Source organism: Lachnellula hyalina (genome assembly GCF_007821495.1).
Source record: "Lachnellula hyalina strain CBS 185.66 chromosome Unknown contig00143, whole genome shotgun sequence".
Taxonomy (NCBI): Eukaryota; Fungi; Ascomycota; class Leotiomycetes; order Helotiales; family Lachnaceae; genus Lachnellula; species Lachnellula hyalina.
The window spans coordinates 26,200-48,728 of record NW_022157257.1 but is presented as its reverse complement, the minus strand read 5'-3'; the positions used below and the strand labels follow the sequence as shown (position 1 = coordinate 48,728).

Sequence of the window (22,529 nt, the reverse complement as noted above, 5' to 3'; positions counted from 1 at the left end):
TTTAATTCCGGCCTAAATTATATAGCAATGACAGACAGTACACCAACATACAAAATACACCGAACTCTTTCTATTGCATACCCGCCATTTCATTTCATTTCATTTCATTTCATCTCTACTCTTCAGCTGCGACGACCTTCTTGACAACCTTCCTCTTAACCACAGTCTTCTTCGCTGCACCCTCCGTCTCTCCCTCAACAGCAGCAGCGACCTTCCTAACAACCTTCTTCTTCACAGGCGTAACAACAGCTGCTTCTTCCTCCTCCACTGCTGCAGCAACCGCCTTGGCCTTAGTAGCCACCTTCTTCGCGTGCGTTTTCACAGGCGCCGCAGCATTCGTCAAGCCTGCAAGCTTGCCCCAGTCTTCTTGGCCTTCCGCAGTCTCCACGCTCTTCAGATAGACGGGGTCGTATAGGTCTTCGAGCACGTGCGTCCAGAGATCAAATGCAGCTTTCCAGTTCGTGATGATCTGCTCGTGCGCTGCGTCGGGGAACGTGAAAACGGATGATTTTGTGTAGCGCAGATTCCAGATCTCGTGGGCGAGCGTCTTGAGCTTGGAGGCGATGGGGATTAGGTCGCCGTGCGTGGGTTCTACGTTGCGTTTAATTAGCACTTAGAATCCGCTGTTATGTATGTTTCCGCCTCGGTGAAAGAATGAAGGAAAGGAAAAAAGAGAAAAGAAAAGACTTACGGATCTTGGCAGCGAAGTAAACGGCTTTGATGGTCTCGAACTCGACGATCATTCGATGGTATTGTTTTGGGGCCGGGACGATAGCGTCGTGGTGCTCATGGCCTGGGGGCGCGAGGCCGGATCGGCTGGCTGATTCTGATGTGACTTCGGTTGAGCCTGAGGTTATAAGTACGCTGCTGACGGATTGGTTCTGAGCGTGGGTCGGCTCGGGAGTGTAGTATGCTGATTGAGGTGCTCCGTATGGCTGGTCATGTTGCGGTGCTGGTGCTTGCAGGGGATGTTGTGGGATTTGCTGTGGGTGTTGCGCGAACTGTGACGAGAGTTGTTGTTCAGGATGGACTGGAGTAGGCACGTGTGGTGGGGGTGCGAAGTTGGCGTGCGAGACTGGTGGAGAGATGGGGAAGCTGTTACTCCGAGGAGGGCCTCCGAACTGTTGGGGAGCTGGTGTGTGCGATGGAGGCTGTTGAGGCTGGAATGGGTGGTTTGCCGCAGCGGAGGCTGGTCTATCAGGGTATCCGCTGCCAGGAAGGTTCAAGTTACCACCTTGGCCTGGGTAACCCTGTTGTCCATTATTTCCATATTGTTGTTGTTGATGCTGTTGCTGTTGCCAGTTGCCTTGCTGATTTGGCATGCCACCATTTTGCTGCCAGTTGTGCTTGTCTTTCTCTTGAATCTCAGAGAGATAAGTCTTGACAGACGACTTGGGATCAAGTAAGAACTTCTGAAAGCCAGTGGCTGGTGCAGATCTAGTGCCGTCTTCCATTTTGTCTTTACTTTGAGATTTTGGAATATGAGAGAGGTTGTATGTTTTTGTTGAAATTAGTTTTTCGGAGCGAAAGATGAGATAAATATGAGTCCCGGTCACCTCTCTATCTTAATGCTAAATTTAAATTCCTCGGAGGCCAAAACGGTCTGGAATTCCTCGTAGTGAGGGGCTGAGAAAGCTTCAGCAACCCTCCTTGTCCAACGAATCTGACTGTACTATCCCTAGATTATTCATCACCTGCCACCGATGAATATATCTAGTGATAGCCTATTCACGGTATTACCGATGTTCTTTCTCACAGTGTCCTGATGCACGCTTTGTGCATTGGCCAGCTTACCCTAGGTACAATATCAAAGTCGGCATGGTGGCGGCCGACATTGCGCTCTTGAGCCGTGTCGGCCATTCAGCATGGCTGAATTATCACGTTTGCCGCCGAATATCACCATGCTATTGCGGCTGTGCAAAGAGTTCTTGACCTGGATGTGGAAATCATTGTCAGATTAGAGGAGTTCAGATGGCTGGGGTATAAGCTACCAAGATCCATGTACCCGACGCTAAACCCCGACGCTTATGTACCTCTCACACACTAATATGAGCTTAAATCTACTTCTCATGGCTTTCAATGCCACAGCTTCTTAATTTGAATTTCTTGTCGTGTGATAACTCAACTCGGTAGACGGTTTGACCGTTTAGGTGGTTGGAGAGGATGTCTAGCAGTGAGGTCTTGCTCCAGTGAGACGGATTGAAGAATGGGCCCTCCGTCAAGTGTTAGGAGCATGAGGGGCAAAGCCGCACTCGGCCTTATCAAGATGATCCAAAAGTTAACGGTTTGTACAGAACTCAAGGTGCTAGAATAATTCTCACAGTCGTTACCTAGTTTAATGCGTAATTCATTGATATTAAAATGACGAAATCATATTACTCCTTGAATCAGCTTGTAAAGTCTTCCGTTTAGCAGTTTGTACGCTGAAGATCTAAAGATGGCTCTAGACGCTGCATGCCATGAAGGATAGTATCATAGCTGAATAGAGAAAGAATCAAGATATTCAAATGTGAGATAATGCCTTTTCATTATTACTAAGTTCCTCATCGCCCACGACTAATATGCCCAACTCCTTTTATTCCATACAGTCATTTTATTATTCCCAGCACATTTATAGTAGTTATGATAAACTTCATCAATGGAGTCCTCTTCAGAAAATTGCATTCAGAAGCCCCTCCGCTCCTTCTCCCATGGTGTTTGCCAGAGTCCTCTTCGCACTCACTTCTCTAACCTTGCGGTAGAAGAAAAAGTATCCTATTCCAAACACTATCTTCAGACTCGTTTCAATGATGGATAGAACCCACGATACGCTCTATTAACTATTAACACAAGATCGAGCCCATAAGCCTAGCAGACAAACCTACCTGAATTTTACACAACTGCTGGAAGTTGACTCTTGAGTGTCCTTCATCTTGCAATTTTGTCGCGATCTGCGTACAAGACCACCCCCAGATATCATTAAGCGCCTTCTGCTGTCTATAAAGTATCGTCACAACAAGCCAAACACCAATGTGGATCACATATGTAGCGACGACGAGCTTCCAGCTCTCGCTTGCTCGTTTGAAGCAAAAGCAGTAGAAGCACAGGACGGACAGTGACATGAGGAAGGTGATGAGAGACGATGCTAGCAGCATGATTGTCGGCCAGACTTTGGGATTGACTTCGGGCCAGATGGTTCGGCCGAGGGCTGTATCGTTTCGAGTTGCGTAGAATGTCGCGATTACGAAGGCCATGAATGCAAACAGGACCATGTTGAGGGCAGTGGAGATCGCTCGAGAGAACATTCGAAGCGTTTTGACTTTCGTCTTCAAGCTCTCAAGCTGCCCATGAAGTACCATCTTCTCTGTTTCGAGTTGCTGGGGTTGCTCGAGCTTCTGTGGAACGGCTGAATATTGGGCATTGTATGGCTGAGGAGGTGGTCCCACGATGGGCTGCATCGTTTGGGTAGGTGGAGGATAGTTGCTCATACTTGTGATACTGTGATTCCAGAGAGTGATAGTAATATGTTTATTAAGTACTTAATCAGTGGATGCATACAAATTAAGAACTTGAAAATGAATAGCTTGAGAGAAATGGGTTGATTAAAGGGAATCTACGTCTTATCACTGACTACCCCAGTTTGCCCCTCAACTGCATGGCTGGAAATTACATCGTATAAGCACAGCAGTCCTTCCCTGTCTAATTTTGGACGCCTGGGTCAAATAAGAGGTTCTTCTTTCGGGATGAGTCCCAAAGGCTAAATGCTGCAGTAGTCCTTTTCTCAACCGGTAGCGGTGGATATCAGGCGGACCAAATGCTGAAGATATGCTAGGGGTAAATGGTGTTTATTCGTTCCCTTGCCACCGCGAGGTTGTTAATCGCCGTATAGGGCTATTGTAGCGCTTATATAAGAATGTAGGACAGGTAAGACAAGCTGACATTGATTACGTTTATCTCTGGTAGGTTCTGAGGCGTAAGTCATTGGTCGGCGTGATTAGTTAGCTCATGGCGTATGCAGTCAGCATTGCTCAGAATTGAAAGTGGCATTTGAGATGCATGAAACTCAAATGCCCTCCCCGTCCCGGCCTATATGCGTGGCAATTCATAGCTAATATCAGAGTCAGATATCAAAGGATGGTGTAATGCATGGTATGAATAGTATCAGGAAGGCCGAGGCTTACTTTCCTGGTCTTAAAAATTGAAGTCACCTTTCAGCTCAAACTACTAGTCGCTGACACATCTGAAAATATTGCCCCCGAGCGGGCGAAGCTGACGGACTGGATCGTAATAGGAAAGACCACATATTGAGTCTTCTGGCATAAGTACATATAAGTTGCCAAGCACTCATTAATTTAGCCAGCAATAACTTCATCACTAACTTCATTTCCTAACTTGTGATTTAAAGCTTTATTTTCACTTTCGAATCTCTCAAAGAAGTTCAGTAATCACAAGGCAATATGGCACCCAAAGCAGTCCCAAAGAAAGCAGTCCTAAAGAAGGCTGGGCATCCTAAGCCTGCGACGCATGAAGAGGCTTCAGAACCCGAGGAAGAGGGAGAGGTAAGTCTTAACGGCTATCATAACAATAAAACCGTGCTAACGTTTGAAAGGAGGAAGATGAAGAGGTGCGTCGTAACCGTTGCTAGTAATCTGAGATAATGAAGCTATCTGTTTTAAAGGAGGAAGTAGAAGAAAGCGGCAAGGAAGAGGTTTGTTTCCTGAATCTTGAGCTCGAGCTCAATGGCAAAAGATCAAAATACTTACAGTTTACTAGGAAGCTGAGGGCTCAGAAGAAGTACGTACTGGATTTCAAGACAGTATTTGATTGCATTCAAAGCTTCAAAAGCATATCAAAGGAATGAAGCTGCTGACTTGCTTAAAAGGAAGTAGAAGCGTCTGAAGGTGAAGAGGTAAGTAAATCCATCAATTAGCCTTCTCCTGAAACAATCTAACAACCAAATAGGAGGAAGGGGGTGAAGAAGAAGAGGTATGTTTTAACAAGACTTTCAGTTCACTTTGTCTTTTGCAGCCATGAGTCAGGGGCAATACTTGCCTCGGACGTTTTCTGAGCGTATATGTGGGCCTGTTGATCTTGAATTCGGGCGCTCTTTGGACCTGAATAATCAAGCATCAGGTATAGAAACATGAAGCAGTATCAATGCACTGTTTTTGGAATTGCCTAATATCTGCCAAATAACTAACCACGTTCTCAAAATAGGAGGAGGAAGTTGAGGGTAGCGAAAATGAAGAAGAGGACGTAGAGGCTTCAGGAGAAGAAGAAGAGGGAGAGGAGGAAGTAAGTGTTCCTATTCTCTAACATCAATCTACCCTCAATGTCAGACAAATCCGAAAAGAATTCCAGGATCAAGCTTTTATTTGAGAACGGAAAATAGCACAGTGGCTATGCCAGGGATTGCTTTATATCAGAGGATTGGCTAACGCTTTACCATAGGAGGATGGCGAGGAAGTTGATCATGTCGATGGCACCGAGGAATGGGAACATGAGGATGGTGAAGAGCATTCCGAAGCCGAATATGAGGAAGTCGAGAGCGATGCCGAGGTACATCTTCTGCTACCTGCCACACCCTTGACACTTAGATAACTGTTCACAACAGGAAGAAGATGAACCTGAGAGTGATGCCGAGGAGGAGCACAAGAAACCTGGGTAAGCAACGCTCTATTGTCTCTCCCTATAAATCTAATTTTGTCGACAGCGAGAAAGGAAAAACAGCCGGTGCAAAGGACGGCAAGCCTGGAGCCAAGAAGGACAAAGAAGATGGGTACATGCCAATGAGACCAAAGGAAGGTTCCAAAGCAAAGACTTCACCACTGGGCAAGACGCCGTTGGAAAAGAAAGAAGGTGAAGCTGCAGCAGGAAAGAAGCCAACCAAGAAGTCCCCGGAACGAGAGGAGGATTATAAAGCTCCAGTCAAACCTATCGTCAAGAAAAAGGCACCAGCTAAATCCGGTGAAGAGGGCAAAGCAACACCCCTCAAATTGGGCCCTGGGCTCGCCAAAGCACCACTCAAGAAGCTGGTTGTCAGAAAGGCTCCGGAAGAAGAAGGTTCGAAGGGCCCTGCCAAGAAAGCTCCAGCGCACAAGGATGGTGAAGCGCCCAAGAAACCTATCGTCAAGAAGAAAGCAGCGCCTGCTCATGGCGAACATGGCGAAGCCTCCAAGACGCCACTCGCAAATAAGAAGGTGGCTTCGAAGGCAAAACACGATGAGACTGAGCACGAGAGTGAAGAACATGAAACGGAAGAGCATAAGACTGTAAAGCATGCGGCCAAGAAAGTACCAAAGAGGGAAGCGTGACCTGTGTATACTTTAAAGTTACGCAACGCTTGTTATAGGTGGACATTTAAGTTTGATTTTAATTATTCTTCCAGCTAAGAATGTTACTAACCCGTTGTTTTATATGAGATCCCCTCCTCTCCTCAAATAAATCTCACTCGGAATAATAGGCGAATGTCCTATAAAGCTATAAATTTCAAATCCTAGTATTCTTAAGAGCTTTTGTTTTACAAAGGATACGAAGTCATCTTCCTGTTAACGTCGACAGAAACCGGGATCGAAGTTAGACCTATATAGATACCGCAAGACAATACTAATACACCGTCTCACCAATGCAGAGCAGATATAAGAGATATGTTTAATTCATCAGCGTGATGATTGATTACAAAAGGACATATAATATAAGATACGGTATAGTCCGTCCTTACTACGCTATTTAGCTCGCTCTCGCACTCTCTTCCTTTCCATTCCCCCTCTCGCAGCTTCTCACATCTGCAGTTGATTACTACGCAATACACATAAGATACACATACCATCCACACAGAAGAGCTCAACTCCATCACGCCCTCCCATCCATCCTCTGAACTCCAAAATCCAACAATGCGCGCACAACAAGCAATGCAATTATGCAAATATGTCAGGTTCTCCAGCCACCCCTCTCTTCATACTCTCTTCTCTTATCAACAAAGCAAGCCACCCTTTACAATCCAACAATGATATAATTCGGTATTTAGCGAGGAATAATAGGATGTGTGGTTTCGGGGAAGGCGTGTTCATCTATCACCCCCACGATCTCGTCCTCTCCTCCTGAAGAAATCCATCACCTTTCTCGCTGCGCCACTACTGCCCGCATTATCGACATGCGACTGTCCATACCCATTATTTTCTTGCTCATACGCGTCGGTGAATTTTCTGTTGTTCTTCTGCAAAACACCTCTTCCATTCCCACCCCTACTATTATTCGCAGGTCGACGATCGACTTCGTAGTCGTTAAAGCCGGGAGGATAGGCGGCGCTTGGGCCTCGGCGATTCTGAATATCATTGAGCGAGGACTCGGACTCGGTGGTTAAAGTTGATTCGCCTTGGCGGAAGGTCATAGGGGGTAGAAACTGTGGTGGGGCACCGGAGCGTGGGTCTACGGTTTGCCCGTGCGAGGGGTAACGTTGATGTTGGGCTGGGCTGCCAGTTGATGTACCACGGCGGTCTAGCAGTGGGCTATCTCGAACTCGATCGTATGAGCCATCTGCGGTGAGTGGTAGAGCACCGCTGACATTCCGAGATGCATCAATGCGGGCCATTGCAGGATTTTCGAGGTAGTTGCGGCTGTCGGGCCGATCGTATGGCTCATTGGCAGCGTCCTTGCCAATTCCAATTGACTTGAGAGATATCGAAGCTGGGAGGAAGGAAAATCTTCTCGGCTTGTCTTGCAGGGTAGATTGTGACCCGCTGATGCTTCCACTTCTCTTCTTGCCAAATCCAAATGATATTGATCGACGGGAATCCATCGATTGTCGTGGGGTATCGGTTGGGCCCTGACCAACTGCACCGCTCATGCTCACAGGTGGATATGATTTCTTTGGTTTCTCGGGTGGACCTCTTGAATCTTGGTCGGTGTTCGAGTCCTTCTTTGATTTGCCTCCAAAAAGGGAGTTCGATCTGAAAAAGCCACCAACGGTGTTTGATCTCTTGTGGCCCTTTGCTTCATGTTGTGGCTGTTGTGGGTCGTTAAAACCTGACACTCTCGCAAATTTAGCCGGAACCTGGGAACTTGGAAGTCCAATCTCCTCTTCATTCTGCATCATTGGAGCAGAAATATTATAGGTCTTCCCATTCTTGGGCTGTGACATCCGACCTGTCGCGTTGGTGCCTGCGACAGTAGGAGCCACGGGCTGGCTGTACGAACCGCGTGTTGGGAGTGCTCCTGATCTGCTCCCAGTCGAAGTCATAGAACCTCCAGTAGTCGGTCTCGCCATGGAAACTGGGGGGCCTGCCACGTGTGCCATTTGAGTGCTTTCCGACACAGATCTAGGAGGGCCTCGGCCTGGGCGTGCTGGTGGAGGCATGCCTTGTTGACGCTGAGAATTGGGATTCCCACCCGAATACTTGGCATCCCGAGAAATGGGAGGATCCTGTGGTAATGGCTTCTCTGTAGAAACAGCTCTATTCGGTTGTTGTACCTCAACTGGTCCTCCACTTCCTGCACGTGCGCGTGTTCTTGACGATCCGGATGGGGCAGCAGCGGTAGAGGGCTCGCCACGCTGGGTTTGTGTTCGAGGTGCAACATACTCCACCTGCACGGTTCTGCGCTTGTTGTCCTTGTGAGATTTAGTATGTGCCTCAGTCTCCGTCTGGTCCAAGTTTCCGTGCTTTCTGCTAAGATCGCCAACAGCCGTAGGTGGTTTCTGCGTCTTCGTTGGTTCTCTGACTGATGCACTTCTCGCAAGCAGGGGTGTTTCCTGATGCTCCTCCGAGTTGGCTGTTTTCTTTGCAACATCTGCCGTGGAAGCGGTGCTTGTAATGAAGCCTACAACATGCTCGAATTCGCTCAACCAGCTATGCCTGGCAACTTCAAAAAGATCTGCCCGCTTTCGGGGGTCTGGGACGAGGATTCGGCGAAGTAGGTCTCGGGCATGCGGAGTAATATATTCTGGAAAGGTGAGAGGAGTGGATACAATGTACTTGTACAAGAGATTGATATTATCACCTTCGGGGTTGGCTGGGTCGTCATCGAAAGGTAGGTAGCCAGCAAGCATGGCATACTAAAGATACGATTAGCAAATATCTGGGGATAGGCGAACAGTGACTTACTAAAATAACACCACAACTCCAGACATCTACTTTGCGGCCAGTGTAAAGTGACTCGCTGACGACAAGTTCTGGAGCTGCATAACATGGACTACCACAACTCGTCTGCATCAAATCACCCCTTCTCATGCCGTTTGACATGATCTTGTCAAGCTCCATCTTCTTCACATATTCCCTACTAGAAAGATTGTATTCAACATCCTCACCTAATTCGTCTCCGGGGTTGAAGGTATTGGCGAATCCAAAATCAGTGATGATGATGTTTCGGTTATGATCAAGCAGTAGATTTTCGAGCTTCAAATCTCGGTGAACAATCCCCTTCTTGTGCAGATAGCCAACTCCAGACACCAATTGTGCAAAGAGTCGGCGAGCAGCGTTGTCCTTCAAGTATCTGTGGTTCAGGATGTAGTCGAATAGTTCTCCACCAGATGCGTATTCGAGGATGATACCAATCTGTCGATCGGTCTCAATCATCTCGTGTAATCGAACGATGTTGGGATGGGCTATTTCGCGGAGGATCGCGACTTCACGGTAGATCTTGGCAAGTCTCGTAGGGTTTGTGCCGACACTATCGCGGCGAATGAGCTTGACAGCCACCTGAATAATGTTAGTAGGAGGAAATCAAGTAAAATGTGATAACTTGCCTGTACACCACCCTCCTGTTTCCATCCCATCTTGACCTTCCCAAACTCTCCTTCACCTAATGTAGCTCCCAGGAAGTAGTCCCCGAATTTGCTGCTCTTCTCGCGCTTGCTTGCTGTATGATCATGCCTACTTCGACCTCCGCTTCTAGGGACATCTGGAGCGCCTTCGTTGGATATAACCCCCATAGGCGCATGTGTAGTGGGTGAAGAAGGAATAGCCTCTGCCTTGCGCTCCTCTAAACGGACGAGATCTTGCTCGGGGTCGCTGACTTTGATAACATTCAGGATGTGGCTGTTCTCTCTAGAAAGTGTCTCTGGTGACCGGGTGCTAGCAGCAGCCCTAGCAGAGGAAGACTGCGGAGGGGCTCTAGAATCACGGCTCCCACTTGGTCTATGTGGGAGAACAGCTTCACTGGATGGTTGCTGTCTTCGCCTTGATCGAGCAGCTGCATTAGCCGCGGCTACAGCATCATCTCCTTTATCAGCTCCATTGACTTGGGTATTGCCATTGCTGCGCTGTCTTTCCACCCTATCTTGTGATCCATCGCCTTGTATCGCGCGTGGAGAGTTTTTAGGCTCATTGTATGCTGCCCGTCTTGAGTTTCGCTCTGCTGCAGAGGCTGCGGCATGTGCAGGGTTCCGGTTCGAGGATGTTCGAGGTGAGACAACTGGAGCACGACCTATCTGGGCATCACCGGGTGCCATTGTAGGATAACCAGTAGGAGGTAAAGTGGAAACAATGGGCGATGATGGGTGACTTGAAGGTTGGCTACGCGAGTTTACCGGCGCGGAAGGGGAGGAAGTATTGCCTGACGGTGAATAATATTGTGTTTGTTGTTGCTGGGAGGAATTAAGATTATTCGAGTTTGCGCCATTGCCGCTGGGTCGTCTGTTGGGTCGCCGGGTTGACGAAGGCGACGCGTTTGGAAGATTCTGATTGTAATATTGCTGTTCCCGAGACTGCGATGACCCAGCGGTGTAAGGCCTGTTAGAAGCTGTTGCTGCCACGGGAGAATGTGAAGACACGGATGTGGGTTGATGAGGCGCTGCTTGGAGTGCGGCCGAAGACATCGCTGTGTGCAATGCGCACGTACAGAAGGTGGAGTGTGAGGTTATCGATGTCGTGTCTATTCTGGCCCGGCTGATGAGGCTGTTGCTGGCAGATGAGGTCCGCAGAGATCAATATCAAGCCTGCCCTGTTGCTTGTGATTGCGAAGGTCGCCTGGATCACCAATAGGACGAACTAGCTAGCATGGTGCAGCAGGATGTTGGCGCAGCAATCGTGCCAGGACTTTTCCACGGCTGTCACTGTTCAGCTGCGATAGGGTGATTGTCGCGGTCTGACGGGTGATTTCTGGAACAAATACGCGGGGATAATGGGGGTATCTTCAGGTTGAAATGGGACGGTGTCGATTGATGGCGCGCGACGACGAGAACAAGACGAGCAACGAGTGGGAATTGGACTGAACTGAACTGAACAGTAGGCGAGTGGTATGATGTTGATGTCTGTCGGTGAGGATGAGGGTGAGGGTGAGGTCGGAAGGAAGGAAGGGAGGGAGAAGACTGGTATGGTGGAGTTGGATTGGAGGAGGAGGGTTTTTTGGTTTCGGAGCAGAAACAGACAGACAGACAGACAGACTGACTGACAGACGGCAGATACAAGATCAACCACCTGCCTTTTGCTTGGGGCTGCAATTTCCTTTTCACGACCTAGCGAGGCCAAGCGGACTACCTACTGTGACACCAATTCTGGCTGGAAAGGACTGTGATACTAAAATGAATGTCTACAAGGAGACTCGTTGGATAAGATGGCATCCCGAGTCGAGATGTTAATATAATTTTGATATATATCCATGAATTAATATGACGGAGTCTCCGGTCTCTGCAGAAAGACGGGGAGAAGAAGGCTGGTTATATTGATATTTGCTTCTCTTCTCCCTTGAAGACCAGCTGAACATCTGTATTATATAAAATCAATTAATCTTTCCCATCGTTGTTCTTTCTATATCAATTCCGTCCCTCCTCACAACCACCAAATCTTTCCATGTTATGCTTCTCTCCATACAACTCCAAGCACATATAACCACAGTTTCATCCCATCATCAATCATCGCGTCCTCTTTCTCACCTCAAACCCCAAGCAGCAACTCGTACCGGCAGTCCTGCGCGTAAAACAACAACATCAAAGGCATAAACAATGTTTCCTCCATCTCCATCTCCAGCTCCATCCCCATCCCCATCCCATCCACTCCTCCCTCTCGTTCTCTTCTCTTCTCTTCTCCCACCAATCCCCCATCTAAGCCGCATTGACGTGGCACATTAAACATTCCCGTACTAGATGACCCGCTACAAGGATCACCATGAAACATCCTCGCAGGTGAGATCATCGCAATCTTCAAAAGTCCAAGCAAGCCATTTCCATAAACAAATCATTTCCCACTCTTCATGCTTTGTTTACTTGACTTCCTAGATTGATTAGTCATAATAATCTTTGACGAAACTTATATCTGTTTCCGGACATACATCCCATATGTTTGTTGATCATTTATTCCTGTATATGGCAAGTATATTAATTGCTACCTTTTCTAGAAATCAATCTCTTGGCTTCTCGATTAATTGATTGGGTGATCAATTACCAATTACACAAACCTCACCTCGTTCAAAAAGCCTCTTTTCATCACCTGAAACACAGATCTATGGACACTCCACTCCATACCTACCCCGTACCCGTACCGTCTGATTTTAGTTTCAAGCGACGAAACGGACCTAGCGGGTACTTGCAGCCAGCCATCCATCTTTCTCCCGAACCCGAGCCGAGTCCCGACTACCTTATCTACGACCTTTCTTTTCAACTTACAGTAACTTGGAGGAATAAGATTCCGTTCAAGAACTATACTATAGTATTTTACCTTGAGAAAGATATAATAACACGGAGAGCTTTTTAAAATTCTCCGTAATTTAACCATATCAACCATCTATTCCATTCCTATCAAGAAGGAATACCCTACTGTACATACAGATATCTATCTATCTTTAGCAAAGAAACAAACCACCTCCATACCTACAGTACCTACCTATTCCCGACCAAGTCCTTGCTTTTTAGAACCTCTCCCCTCATTCTCCCATTCTCTATATAATCAACTGCTATCTCTCCTCCTCTCTAAACACCTCCCCATCTACATCTACATCTACATCCCAATCGCTAGAAGCTACTCGAGCGGATAAACAGAACGGGCAATCCGCCACGGACCAACGCCATCATTTCCTTACGTCGCCCTCGCCTACCTTCTAGAAAGGTAATCAGCCGTTGCCATGGCCATGGGCCATTACGGTGATACCCTACCCGTCCATGGATAATACTGGGACGGGGAAGTCCGATCTCCGCATCTCGAGCTAAATTGATTAATATAAAATAATTTTACAAGGCAAATTAGAGCCTCAAATGTAATTTATACTCGTCAGCCGTTAAATCTACGTTTACATCTTGATAGAAATCCCATACAAATCCAACCCCACCGCCAAAGCAGTAATCAGCCCCCCATAAACACCCAATATCCCCATAGCCCCCCTACTCCCAACATCCAACGTCTTGACCGTCATGTTCACAATCCCTGTGCCCAGATTCGCCACCAGAAACACAAATAACCCGTTCCGATTATACGCCTCCAGCACCCTGCTCGTCGCCAACTCATACGCCTCCTTCTCCTCCTTCGCAGTCGTGGCTTTGTACACGCCCGGGAAGAAGAATGTTTCGACCAGGCAGAAGCAGAGGATTTGCGTGCTGTTGAAGGCGCTAATCCAGAGTACGTAGGGCAGGTTTGCTAGGCGTCGGGACACGCTCAGCGCGAGCCCGTATTTGTAATTCGTCGTCAGCATAAACAACGCTATCCAGAACCCGGACCAAGCCCCCAGCGTCAAGACGAGGCGTTTCCGCTGCTCCGTCCCAGTCGTGGCTGTAGATGACAGTTTCCGCGGCAGCACAAACATACCTGTGCTCTGGCCAGCGAGGAAGATCGCTAGGTATCCGAAGAAACTGAAGATGCCCTCGCGGTTCTGGGAGAAGAGGTTGGTGCGGGGCGCGGTGAGGATATATGCTTTCAGGGTCGTGAATTCCAGCGCTACCTGGTAAACAGAGCCTAGCAAGATAGCAAGACCAGCGTACGAAGGGATGTATGCGAAAGCCGTCTGGAACAATGCCAGGAACGGCGGTAGAAAGCCCAGTGTGAAGAAGAAGTTCCAATGCACCCCATACTCAGTGACATGTTCTGCGTAATCCAATCCCTTGACGCTGTATAGCCTTATAAACCCCAATACGAGAAGTGGCAGAGAATGCCGTATGGATTTGTATAATCGTGTGCTGAGTGCTGTGCTCTTGCCCGCTAACTGCTCTTTGAGAATTGGTCGTGCGGCCACGACGCCTGCGGAGAAGACGAAGGATCCGACACCCACGTCCATCAGCGATGTGCCCCAGTTCTCGACCTTTGCGAATCTGCGAGGGAAGATGCGGAAATCGACTGCCAAGATGGCTAGACATGTTACAACCAGCATTGCGCCTCTGTATATGGTCAAGAAGGGTTTCTTGGGAAGCGGGTTCTCCGCATCAGCATCTTTTGTTTTCGGTGGGGGAACTTTGGGTTTTTTCGAGAGCGGGGGGCGTGGGAGGGCGTAGATGATTGCTACGGGAGCGAGGAGGAGGATGTTGAGGACGATGGGTGTGGAGGAATAGAGGGTGGTTGCGAGGAGGATGGCGCAGACATTGAGGAGGAAGTCGACGGCGAAGGATAGGGGGGTATATGGTTTGAAAAAGGATTGCCGTGTTTGCAGAGCAGACCAGAGGACCAATGCTACCTTGGGATGCTTAGTATATATATATATCTCTGCTGGAGAAAAAGACTTACGGGCGCAACTGCAGTAACATAGTTGATCTCCCCAATTTCTCCGCCAGTAAGATTGGATACAAAGTCTTCTTTCAGAGCTTTGTAACTGGCAGCTATAGCTGCTTCTGCTGCCCTCGACATTGTTGCAATTGTTGTGGTGGAACGATGTCCATCCCTCGAGAGTTATATAGTTGGACTTTGAAGATGCCAGAAGTCGCGTCGTAGAGAAGTGAGTCGCGTGGTCACATCTCAAGCGAACTCAAAAATCCGCATCCACCCACTTCACTCCGACATACATCTCTTTTCCAACAGATGTAGTCACCGCTTCAATATGTGTCATATTGACAGATCACTCATATGCTGTTGAAGTTTTTTTTGGCCATGGTGTCCTTTCTGAAGACTTTTGCTGCAAAAGGATAGCTCCTGACTAGGCATTAGGAGTCTCACCTATTGAGGACTTGAGGAATGTCCTCTTCAAAGACTATGCGTTGGCGTTTCGAATCATGAGAAGATAACGGGCGGCCTGAGGCAAGTTGCCATTAATTCGCATCACTCTCCTTGATTAAATAGCTTTTCTATCAAAAGCAAGCTGCTTGCGGAAGAATGACACGTGCCTCTCAAAGTTGATGATCTACATCCACAACCTTCACCCGAGAGCCCAAATGGCCCAATAAGTATCGTTGCAGACTTAATTCATGTTGCGGGAGGGGTGCGGCTTGCTGTCAACGTTCAAGCAGTCTCTTTGTCCATAGTAAACACGTTCGTATGTATGTAAGGGACGTGTCAAACATTCTGAAGGCCATCACTTTTCTTTGTGTTGACGCTTAAGAATCCCAAACCTAATCATAAGCTCCCACCTCAAGGAATGTACCCCTCAACCCCCATTTTCTTTTTCTTATATACCAGCTCGCGACCTCTATCTGCTGTTCTGCATGTCGTCCTACAAAACACTCATTTTCGTCATCAGAGTTGCCAGAATTTACTTTCGTGTCTTTAAGCTCCCCCCCTTTCCCAACGAGCAGGAACGTATTGAGTTTGGTGGACAGCTTGCGTGAGACGCGTCAACTACCGTGGTGGAGAGAAGAGAATACCACAAGACCGTTGGCTCGTTTTTCGAAATACTCAATTGAGCTAAGAAGTCATCCAATATCACATCAAAACCGTCAACATGAGCGAAACATCAACCGTTGCACGAAAACACCATACCGATCTGCAACAACTGGCAATCAGTAATGCCTCACAAGATTTGATGAAACGTCGGTCCTCGAGTCAATCATCATCTTCGTCCAGGAACTCTCTTCCAAGCCCAAGTATTGTGGCAGCACGTGCCTACCAACTCGACCACGAAATACCAATCGGACCAAAAGCCGACGCACAGCAGCGGCGTAAAAGCTTATTCGAAGTACATCAGTTCCCTCGTCGTCACTCTAGCTTCCCTCCAGAAGGAGATCTTGCGGCGCAACTTGGAAACTTCACCTTTTCTTCTCCAAAGAGCCAGCTACAGACAGTTGCAGAAACTCCAGATGTGCCCGAGATCCAGATTGATGAAGCGGCTGATGTGCAGATGACTGGGATGAAAGAGAATGACTTGGTCAAGATCGGGAAGATTGCATCAAGAGAGAGATCGGATGATGTACTCGTCGCTGCTTCAGATGTCCCGTTTCTATATATCCATGATCGACTCCGGGACTGGGGCAGTGTTTACCTTGGTAATTCAGAAACCGCAGATGCGTTTGTCAATGCTGTCAGCCTTCGTCGACCCAGTCTAGCCCTCACCACAGAAGGAGGTCATGCTTTACAACCCGGATCATCAAATCTAGTCACTATCCGCGCGAGAGTAGCTCCCAGGGCGAAGGAACGGAAGCCGTTCTTGATCCAGAGACAATTTGACATTGAAGATCTACGTACGAGCATCCCGGTATCTGGAAACCGATCAGCAGGTGCTAGTCCCCCACGCCTTAGACGCTCCGTACGACAACGACGGCTGTCGGCGCAGCCGCTGTCAAGCGAGAGCAAACGGGGATACAAGGAGGGCCGGGCCGGAAATGACCCCGGCTCGCTAGGGAAAGGGGTTGTTCCTGTTCGTAAGTACTCTAATCGTAATAATGTTCGTGATTTCTTCTGACTGTTTCAGATATCGAATATGCACTTCACTATCTCCCAGTTCTAGGAGCATTGATGCTCTCTGGTCATGTGAGGAAGGGAGATTCCATCGATCTCCCGGTCCCCAGACCTGAGGCGTGGAGAGATGTCGTCTCGTATATTTATACCGGGAAGGGGGAGATGACACCGGCTATGAAGGAGGATATTCTATTCCTAGCTGGGAATGCTGATTGAGAAAGTAAAGTTTGCATTTGCATGATGCGTTATGAGTTACGGCTGGATGAAGTTTGACCTGCACTTAACAAGCAAAGAAGTGTTGTCAAGATTTAGGGCAGAGACAAAGATTCACAACGTCCGTTTTAGTACCATTGCATCACGGCAATGTCAAGTGGTGCCAGGACTACATAGCTGCGCCGTGAAAACTCTACACTGCCGTACTCGGATGCATCTCAGATTCTCAGTCAGATATTATGCATCTCCCACATCCATCCTGCCTACCATCCATCGATCTCAGACCCAAACCGCAGTCTCATCTCAGCCCACATCTACCCAACACCGCATTACTGTACCATGCAATACCAAACATACCCACCAGATCCATCCATCCATCCGGCATCTAGCATCATCTCTTGAAAAAGTCATTCGGTGGATTCTTTCATTCGGCAACATCATAATGTACGCCTCCATGCACGGCATCTAGATCTAGCACACTAAATGCTGCGAGTTTAGCTTGAAGTGGACACTACCATTGCCATTGCCTACTTCCCCCACTTTTGACACTACCATTATGCACAATACAAGGAATGGTTGTTACACGCGCCAATGATTAATTGATGCGATGCCCCATACCGTGATTGATAATTAATTACCATTCCTGATGTAAGTATAATATGTTATGTTAATTACAGACTGTATGTATGTATGTATGTAGCTGTTTGGATTTGGGTTCTGGAGTAATGCTATGGCATATAGTATTGTTGTACAAGTAGGTATGGTATGGTAGAGGCGAGTAATGTAGGAACTAAAGCGCGACTCGGCACGCCCCACCCTGCCTTGCCCCCTCCCTTGGCGATAAATAATGGGAATAGCGAGCGGGCCGTACTTGTAGTGGGTGATTCTGTCTGTCTGGACTGGACTGGTACGAATAAAGTACATACTAGTATGTTATATTACTTGTAAATACCTACTTGTGCGAGTATGAAGCCCTCCCTACTCCCGAAGGTCCGAAGGTCTATGGTAGGAGAGATTCGCAACCCGCTAAAATATGGTACCTCTTTGGTTGGTTGTTTGCTTGCTTATTAAGACCGTCCCTTTCTTACCTAACGCTCAAGGATGGGATGGGTGAAGCTATACATTTACAAATCTATGTATAGGCTGGGCTGGGGTTACTTATCTATCTAAGCATTATCTTTAATTTGCCCTTCCTTTGTCGCAGCTCTAATGACTTTTCGACGGCTATCTCGTAAATAAAGAATATATCCCTAAATATCTTAACGCGAGTAAGCAGTAAGCATAATCTGAGCTGTGTCTGTCTGTGGCTGTGTTAGAACGAACTACTTGGGCGAGGTGAACCCCGCAATCACGCACGGCTTGAGTCGAGGTCGCAGTCGCATCACATCACAGCACATTTCATCCCTCCCCCTCCCATGCTACCGAACCAAATTCCATCACATCAGCCCATGCCACTCCACTTCCTCCAAATCACATCTCAATCACACCCACACAGATATGGTCCTGTACAGTACTGTACAGTACCGTAGATACGATACACACAATCAGATCCCACAAAATCATACACCACAGTTACATTGTATTAGTAAATATGCCTGTCTGCCCGTACTCGGTACGGCATAATGTAGCATTACAAGTACCGCACAACGTACCATGACAATCGTCCTATATATGTATGCGCATCCAAGCCTCCCATCCCATCCCATCCCATCTCATCCATCATGCCTCCTGTAGTTATGCGCAATCGTCATCGGCGGCCGGCCAGCATTCAGTATGCAGGTCCCTCTGATCTCAGCGCCGTGCATGAGTGGGGCTGGACTTGACGTTGAGGGGTGGGGTCGAAGGTGGGATTCCTGGTTGATATGCGGGAAGGTATTTAAATAATACAAAAGCGAAGTTCCGTAGCTAAATCCCTTAGCTAGGTTAATCAATCATTCATTCTTTATTCCTTTATTAGTAATATTCTCATTCTCATCTGCTCTTTGCTATCTAGTCTAGTCTAAGTGGAGTAGTCTAGACGTGCGTGTACGAGAAGTCTGTTCGGTCCGGCAAGGCCCGGATTATGTATGGCGTGTTGCGCGGCAATTGAAATTGTAAACTCATAAATACCAGGCTGTGAAGCATGATGTGATTTGAACTGTATTTCCTTGTCAGACAGACACCTTGAAGGATATGATGTGGAGAGAGTTTCGTTTAATATATACATCTATTTTCGTCCACCCCCGAAGAAGGCCTCGTATACATACGTACTCCGTATGTACCGTAGTCAAGTAGTCAGGGGACAAGACAGACAGGCAGAAACTTTCTTCTCTCTTCCCAGTCCTTGCCTTGCTTGCTTGCTTTCCATTCCGGCCGTGGCCGAATAATGTCGTGCAACGTGAGGCAGGTTCGATTTAACCGCTTTCAGGCTATGGATTTCTAATATTACTCTCGAATCAAAACGAGAAGTTAGGCTTGCCAAAGGAGACGTATCATATTCACATGTTTTTTATAAACACGTGTATGTGTATAGTATAATGGTCCGAGAAAAGGAAGGGGAGGGACTGGAAGGTAGGAAAGGAAAGGATGGTGTGAGCGAGGGGAGAGGAGGGGTACTGTACGGAGGCTGTTGTGTGAGCACGTGCTTGGAAGCCACTGCGAGCGAGATACACAACAGAAAGGTTGAGTAACCTTCCCTGCACGCAAGTGCATGATGCGTATGCAATGGCATGCATTAGCGGTATGGGGAGGGTTACAGGGACAGGGATTTGGGAGTTCCGTCATGGGTGGGTAGTTGAAGAACGGACGGAGCTCTGGCTAGAAAAGGGGTTTCGAGATGATGGAGAATGTCAACTTTGACGGAGGCTGTGAAGATAAAAAGGCATTGATGATAGATGATTTAGATCTGAATCAATTGGGACGATTAGAACAATGATCAAGTATGAACTTGAAAGGCGCTCTGGCAAATATATGTCCTTAATTACCGCTCTCATCTATTGATGATGTTCTATGCCAGATTTCTCTCTTCTAACCAAGCAACAGAGTAGTAGTTTCAACCGCCCAGTATCCAAGAAGAGAATGTAATATACTTTTAGGGGTATGCTTTACTTTCCATCTACCATCCAATTAAGCCACCACCAGAAATTTTGGAAAATGAGGTCTGCCACCCAGCGAGAGTAAAGAGAAAATAACTTTTGTAGCTCCTAGAAACCAAAGAGAAGACATTTTAAGTGCACGGTACCGTCGGCCCCTATGTTCTCTTATCCCAAAAAGAACAAGGAAATACAAAGTGAGAATGAAGCAAACTCCCGAAAAGGACACGGTAGAACGAAAGCCAAAATTTATCTGCTGTTGATAGCAGCTATCGCTTCGCCCTTAAGCACCAACACATGCTGCCAGCAAAATCCGGCATGAGGATCTCGGTATTTAACACCGCATTGCAAAGTCCCAAAATTCGTTCGTTCGTCAAGTCGTAAAATCGTCGGCGCCAAAGAATGGAATTGGAAAATATGGTAACAACCGACAAATGCATGGAGGGGTCCAACTGGAGTTATGCTGCACTAGCGTCCAGGGGCCACCACCCTTATCGAACTAATATTCGAATCACTGATTATTGGAATCATCATTTATATCGTTGGCATCGTAAGAATTATCAGTAGCAGCGTCTAAGTCGCTCTCGGATGCGCTATCGTTGTCGTCCACTGCCTTTTCGGAGGGATCGCGCTTTTCAGGTGAGGGGTAGGCTTTATCGTCATTATATCGGATAAGACCTGGGTGGTTGCCCGGTGGCATAGTGATACTCTCACTACGCCGAGCTCGGGGACTCATACGGTGGCTATCGTTGGCATCACCGTCGGCTCGGCTACCCCAGGAGGTCTAGATAGATGTCAGCAGTGCATAAATGGAAGAAGACTACAAGGCAGCTCACATGTCTGAGCGTAACCAGCGCATATAACTTAATGATGCCATGCAAGTATCCGAATACAACAGATACAGGCAAGAAGATCATATCCGATGGCTCTCGCATGAACAAGCCGATCAGTTTGACCCATTTAGTAATAAACATCCATACAAGCTGAGCAAAGACAGCATATAACTGGAGCTCAGAAGACCAATGTGCTGTGGCTTTAAAAGTCAGGAAGATGATGAGAGGATCGAAGGCGAAGGACAGAGAGGTAAAGGTAGCAATGTGCAAGGCATAAGTTGACCAAGGCTGTTGTCTTTCTGGTTGTTAGCGAAAGTGGCTGTTTAGTCAATGTTCATTACTTACGTCCAGACGTGTCTCTCCGTGATAAGGCTAGTATAGTTGCTTCTCCAATTGCTACGGGCCCAGCGGGAGCACTGGTAGAGAAATTTGACATCATTCTCGAGGGTAGTCTCAATCTCACACTCCTTGTTGTACTGAATCCAAGTCTTCCACTGGTTGGACACAAGCCACCGAGTGACAAAGTTGTCATCGTCAGCATTCAGCTGAAATTTGCCCCAACGTTCAGTCTTGAAGCCATCTAGGAAGAGCGGGCTCTGGAGTATCTCAGAACGGAAGACACAGGTGCGCCCAGACATGCACGAGGTGCCACCATCCAGACCATGAGTGGCTGATATCTCAAAGTTGCGTCTTTCAATATAAGCAGCGCCCAGCCAGTTGTAAACACGTTCCATAAGAGGGTGGCCAGACCGAATCCGCTTGACCCGCTGACATGGCCCCACACCACCAATCTTGGAATCCTCAAAGGGAGCCAGCAGCCATGGGAGGATTGTACGAGGCCACGTGACATCGTCATCCGCCATGAGAATAAAGGCGGTCTTCACCATTGGAATGGCCTCGCATACTTGAATCCGCTTGTTGGCAATGGGCACGTGAGACACTCGAATATTCGAAACCTCCAAAGTCTTGACGAATGCCCGAAGTCTCTGGTATTTGTCCGAGGTCGTGACCAATAGAAGCTCGTACGGTTGGCAGGCAAGGATGCTCTGAAGCGATTCCCTCAATTCCTCAAAATTGTTGTGGATGGTCGGGATGATGACAGTGATATCTTTTGAGGTGTAGGATGGCTTTACGGGGATTGGAACCGTTTGATAGGTCCAGTGACTCCAGGTGTTGACAATGAAGCGGAAGTAGCGATGAAGCCTATTGCGTGGGAATTAGCTCTTGTATAGGTACCAACACATTTCGTTGCACGAAGATGCCCAAAATGTCTCCATTCTAGAGAAATTTGATGGTGAGTGGTCAAAGTTGACTTACCAGAGAACCAACCAGGTCCATTGCCAAACGTCCAAAAGTTCCAAGACAGACATGCTGACTGAGTGGGGAGAATGTCAAAGGATTTTGAGGCTGTGATACTCGATGTTCTTTTTCCAAAAAAATCAGGTCTTAAAAATGAATTTAAGTCGACTGGTTTGCAAATGTGGCCTCTTCGTGTCGAAACCAGTAAAAATTCTTCCTCGCAGTGAATATCAAAGAAGAATTTTCAACGTGTTGCTTGAAGCTCAAAGTTGGCAATGCTTGTTTGTGTAGGTAGTCCCTGATCATGTGATAAACCAACCGTTCGACAGGTTCCAGTGTCACCGAGGCAGAATGACTTTTGTTTTAGGCATTCACAGTTTCGAGGTGATTGGCAA

At 47.5% G+C, this 22,529-nt stretch overlaps 5 protein-coding genes across 5 annotated transcripts; 1 reads left to right on the top strand and 4 right to left on the bottom strand.

Annotated features, from left to right (window-relative positions):
* Positions 1–2,650: 2,650 nt before the first annotated feature.
* Positions 2,651–3,437, bottom strand: LHYA1_G007703 (uncharacterized protein; the record flags this gene model as incomplete). Its single annotated transcript, XM_031152631.1, has 2 exons — positions 2,651–2,812; positions 2,865–3,437. 2 exons carry the CDS (start codon positions 3,435–3,437, stop codon positions 2,651–2,653), a joined length of 735 nt encoding a protein of 244 aa, XP_031002941.1.
* Positions 3,438–7,045: 3,608 nt separating this feature from the next.
* On the bottom strand, positions 7,046–10,792 carry KIN4 (Serine/threonine-protein kinase; the record flags this gene model as incomplete). The annotated part of the gene is made up of 3 exons (XM_031152630.1): positions 7,046–9,031; positions 9,081–9,674; positions 9,728–10,792. 3 exons carry the CDS (start codon positions 10,790–10,792, stop codon positions 7,046–7,048), a joined length of 3,645 nt encoding a protein of 1,214 aa, XP_031002940.1.
* Positions 10,793–13,197: 2,405 nt separating this feature from the next.
* gwt1 (GPI-anchored wall transfer protein) lies at positions 13,198–14,738 on the bottom strand (the record flags this gene model as incomplete). Its single annotated transcript, XM_031152629.1, has 2 exons — positions 13,198–14,568; positions 14,619–14,738. The coding sequence occupies 2 exons, from the start codon at positions 14,736–14,738 to the stop codon at positions 13,198–13,200; spliced, it is 1,491 nt and encodes a 496-aa protein (XP_031002936.1).
* Positions 14,739–15,765: 1,027 nt separating this feature from the next.
* Positions 15,766–16,934, top strand: LHYA1_G007700 (uncharacterized protein; the record flags this gene model as incomplete). Its single annotated transcript, XM_031152628.1, has 2 exons — positions 15,766–16,681; positions 16,732–16,934. The coding sequence occupies 2 exons, from the start codon at positions 15,766–15,768 to the stop codon at positions 16,932–16,934; spliced, it is 1,119 nt and encodes a 372-aa protein (XP_031002942.1).
* A 3,579-nt stretch (positions 16,935–20,513) lies between these two features.
* Positions 20,514–22,205, bottom strand: hasA (Hyaluronan synthase; the record flags this gene model as incomplete). The annotated part of the gene is made up of 4 exons (XM_031152627.1): positions 20,514–20,786; positions 20,839–21,130; positions 21,181–22,038; positions 22,153–22,205. The coding sequence occupies 4 exons, from the start codon at positions 22,203–22,205 to the stop codon at positions 20,514–20,516; spliced, it is 1,476 nt and encodes a 491-aa protein (XP_031002946.1).
* Positions 22,206–22,529: the final 324 nt, after the last annotated feature.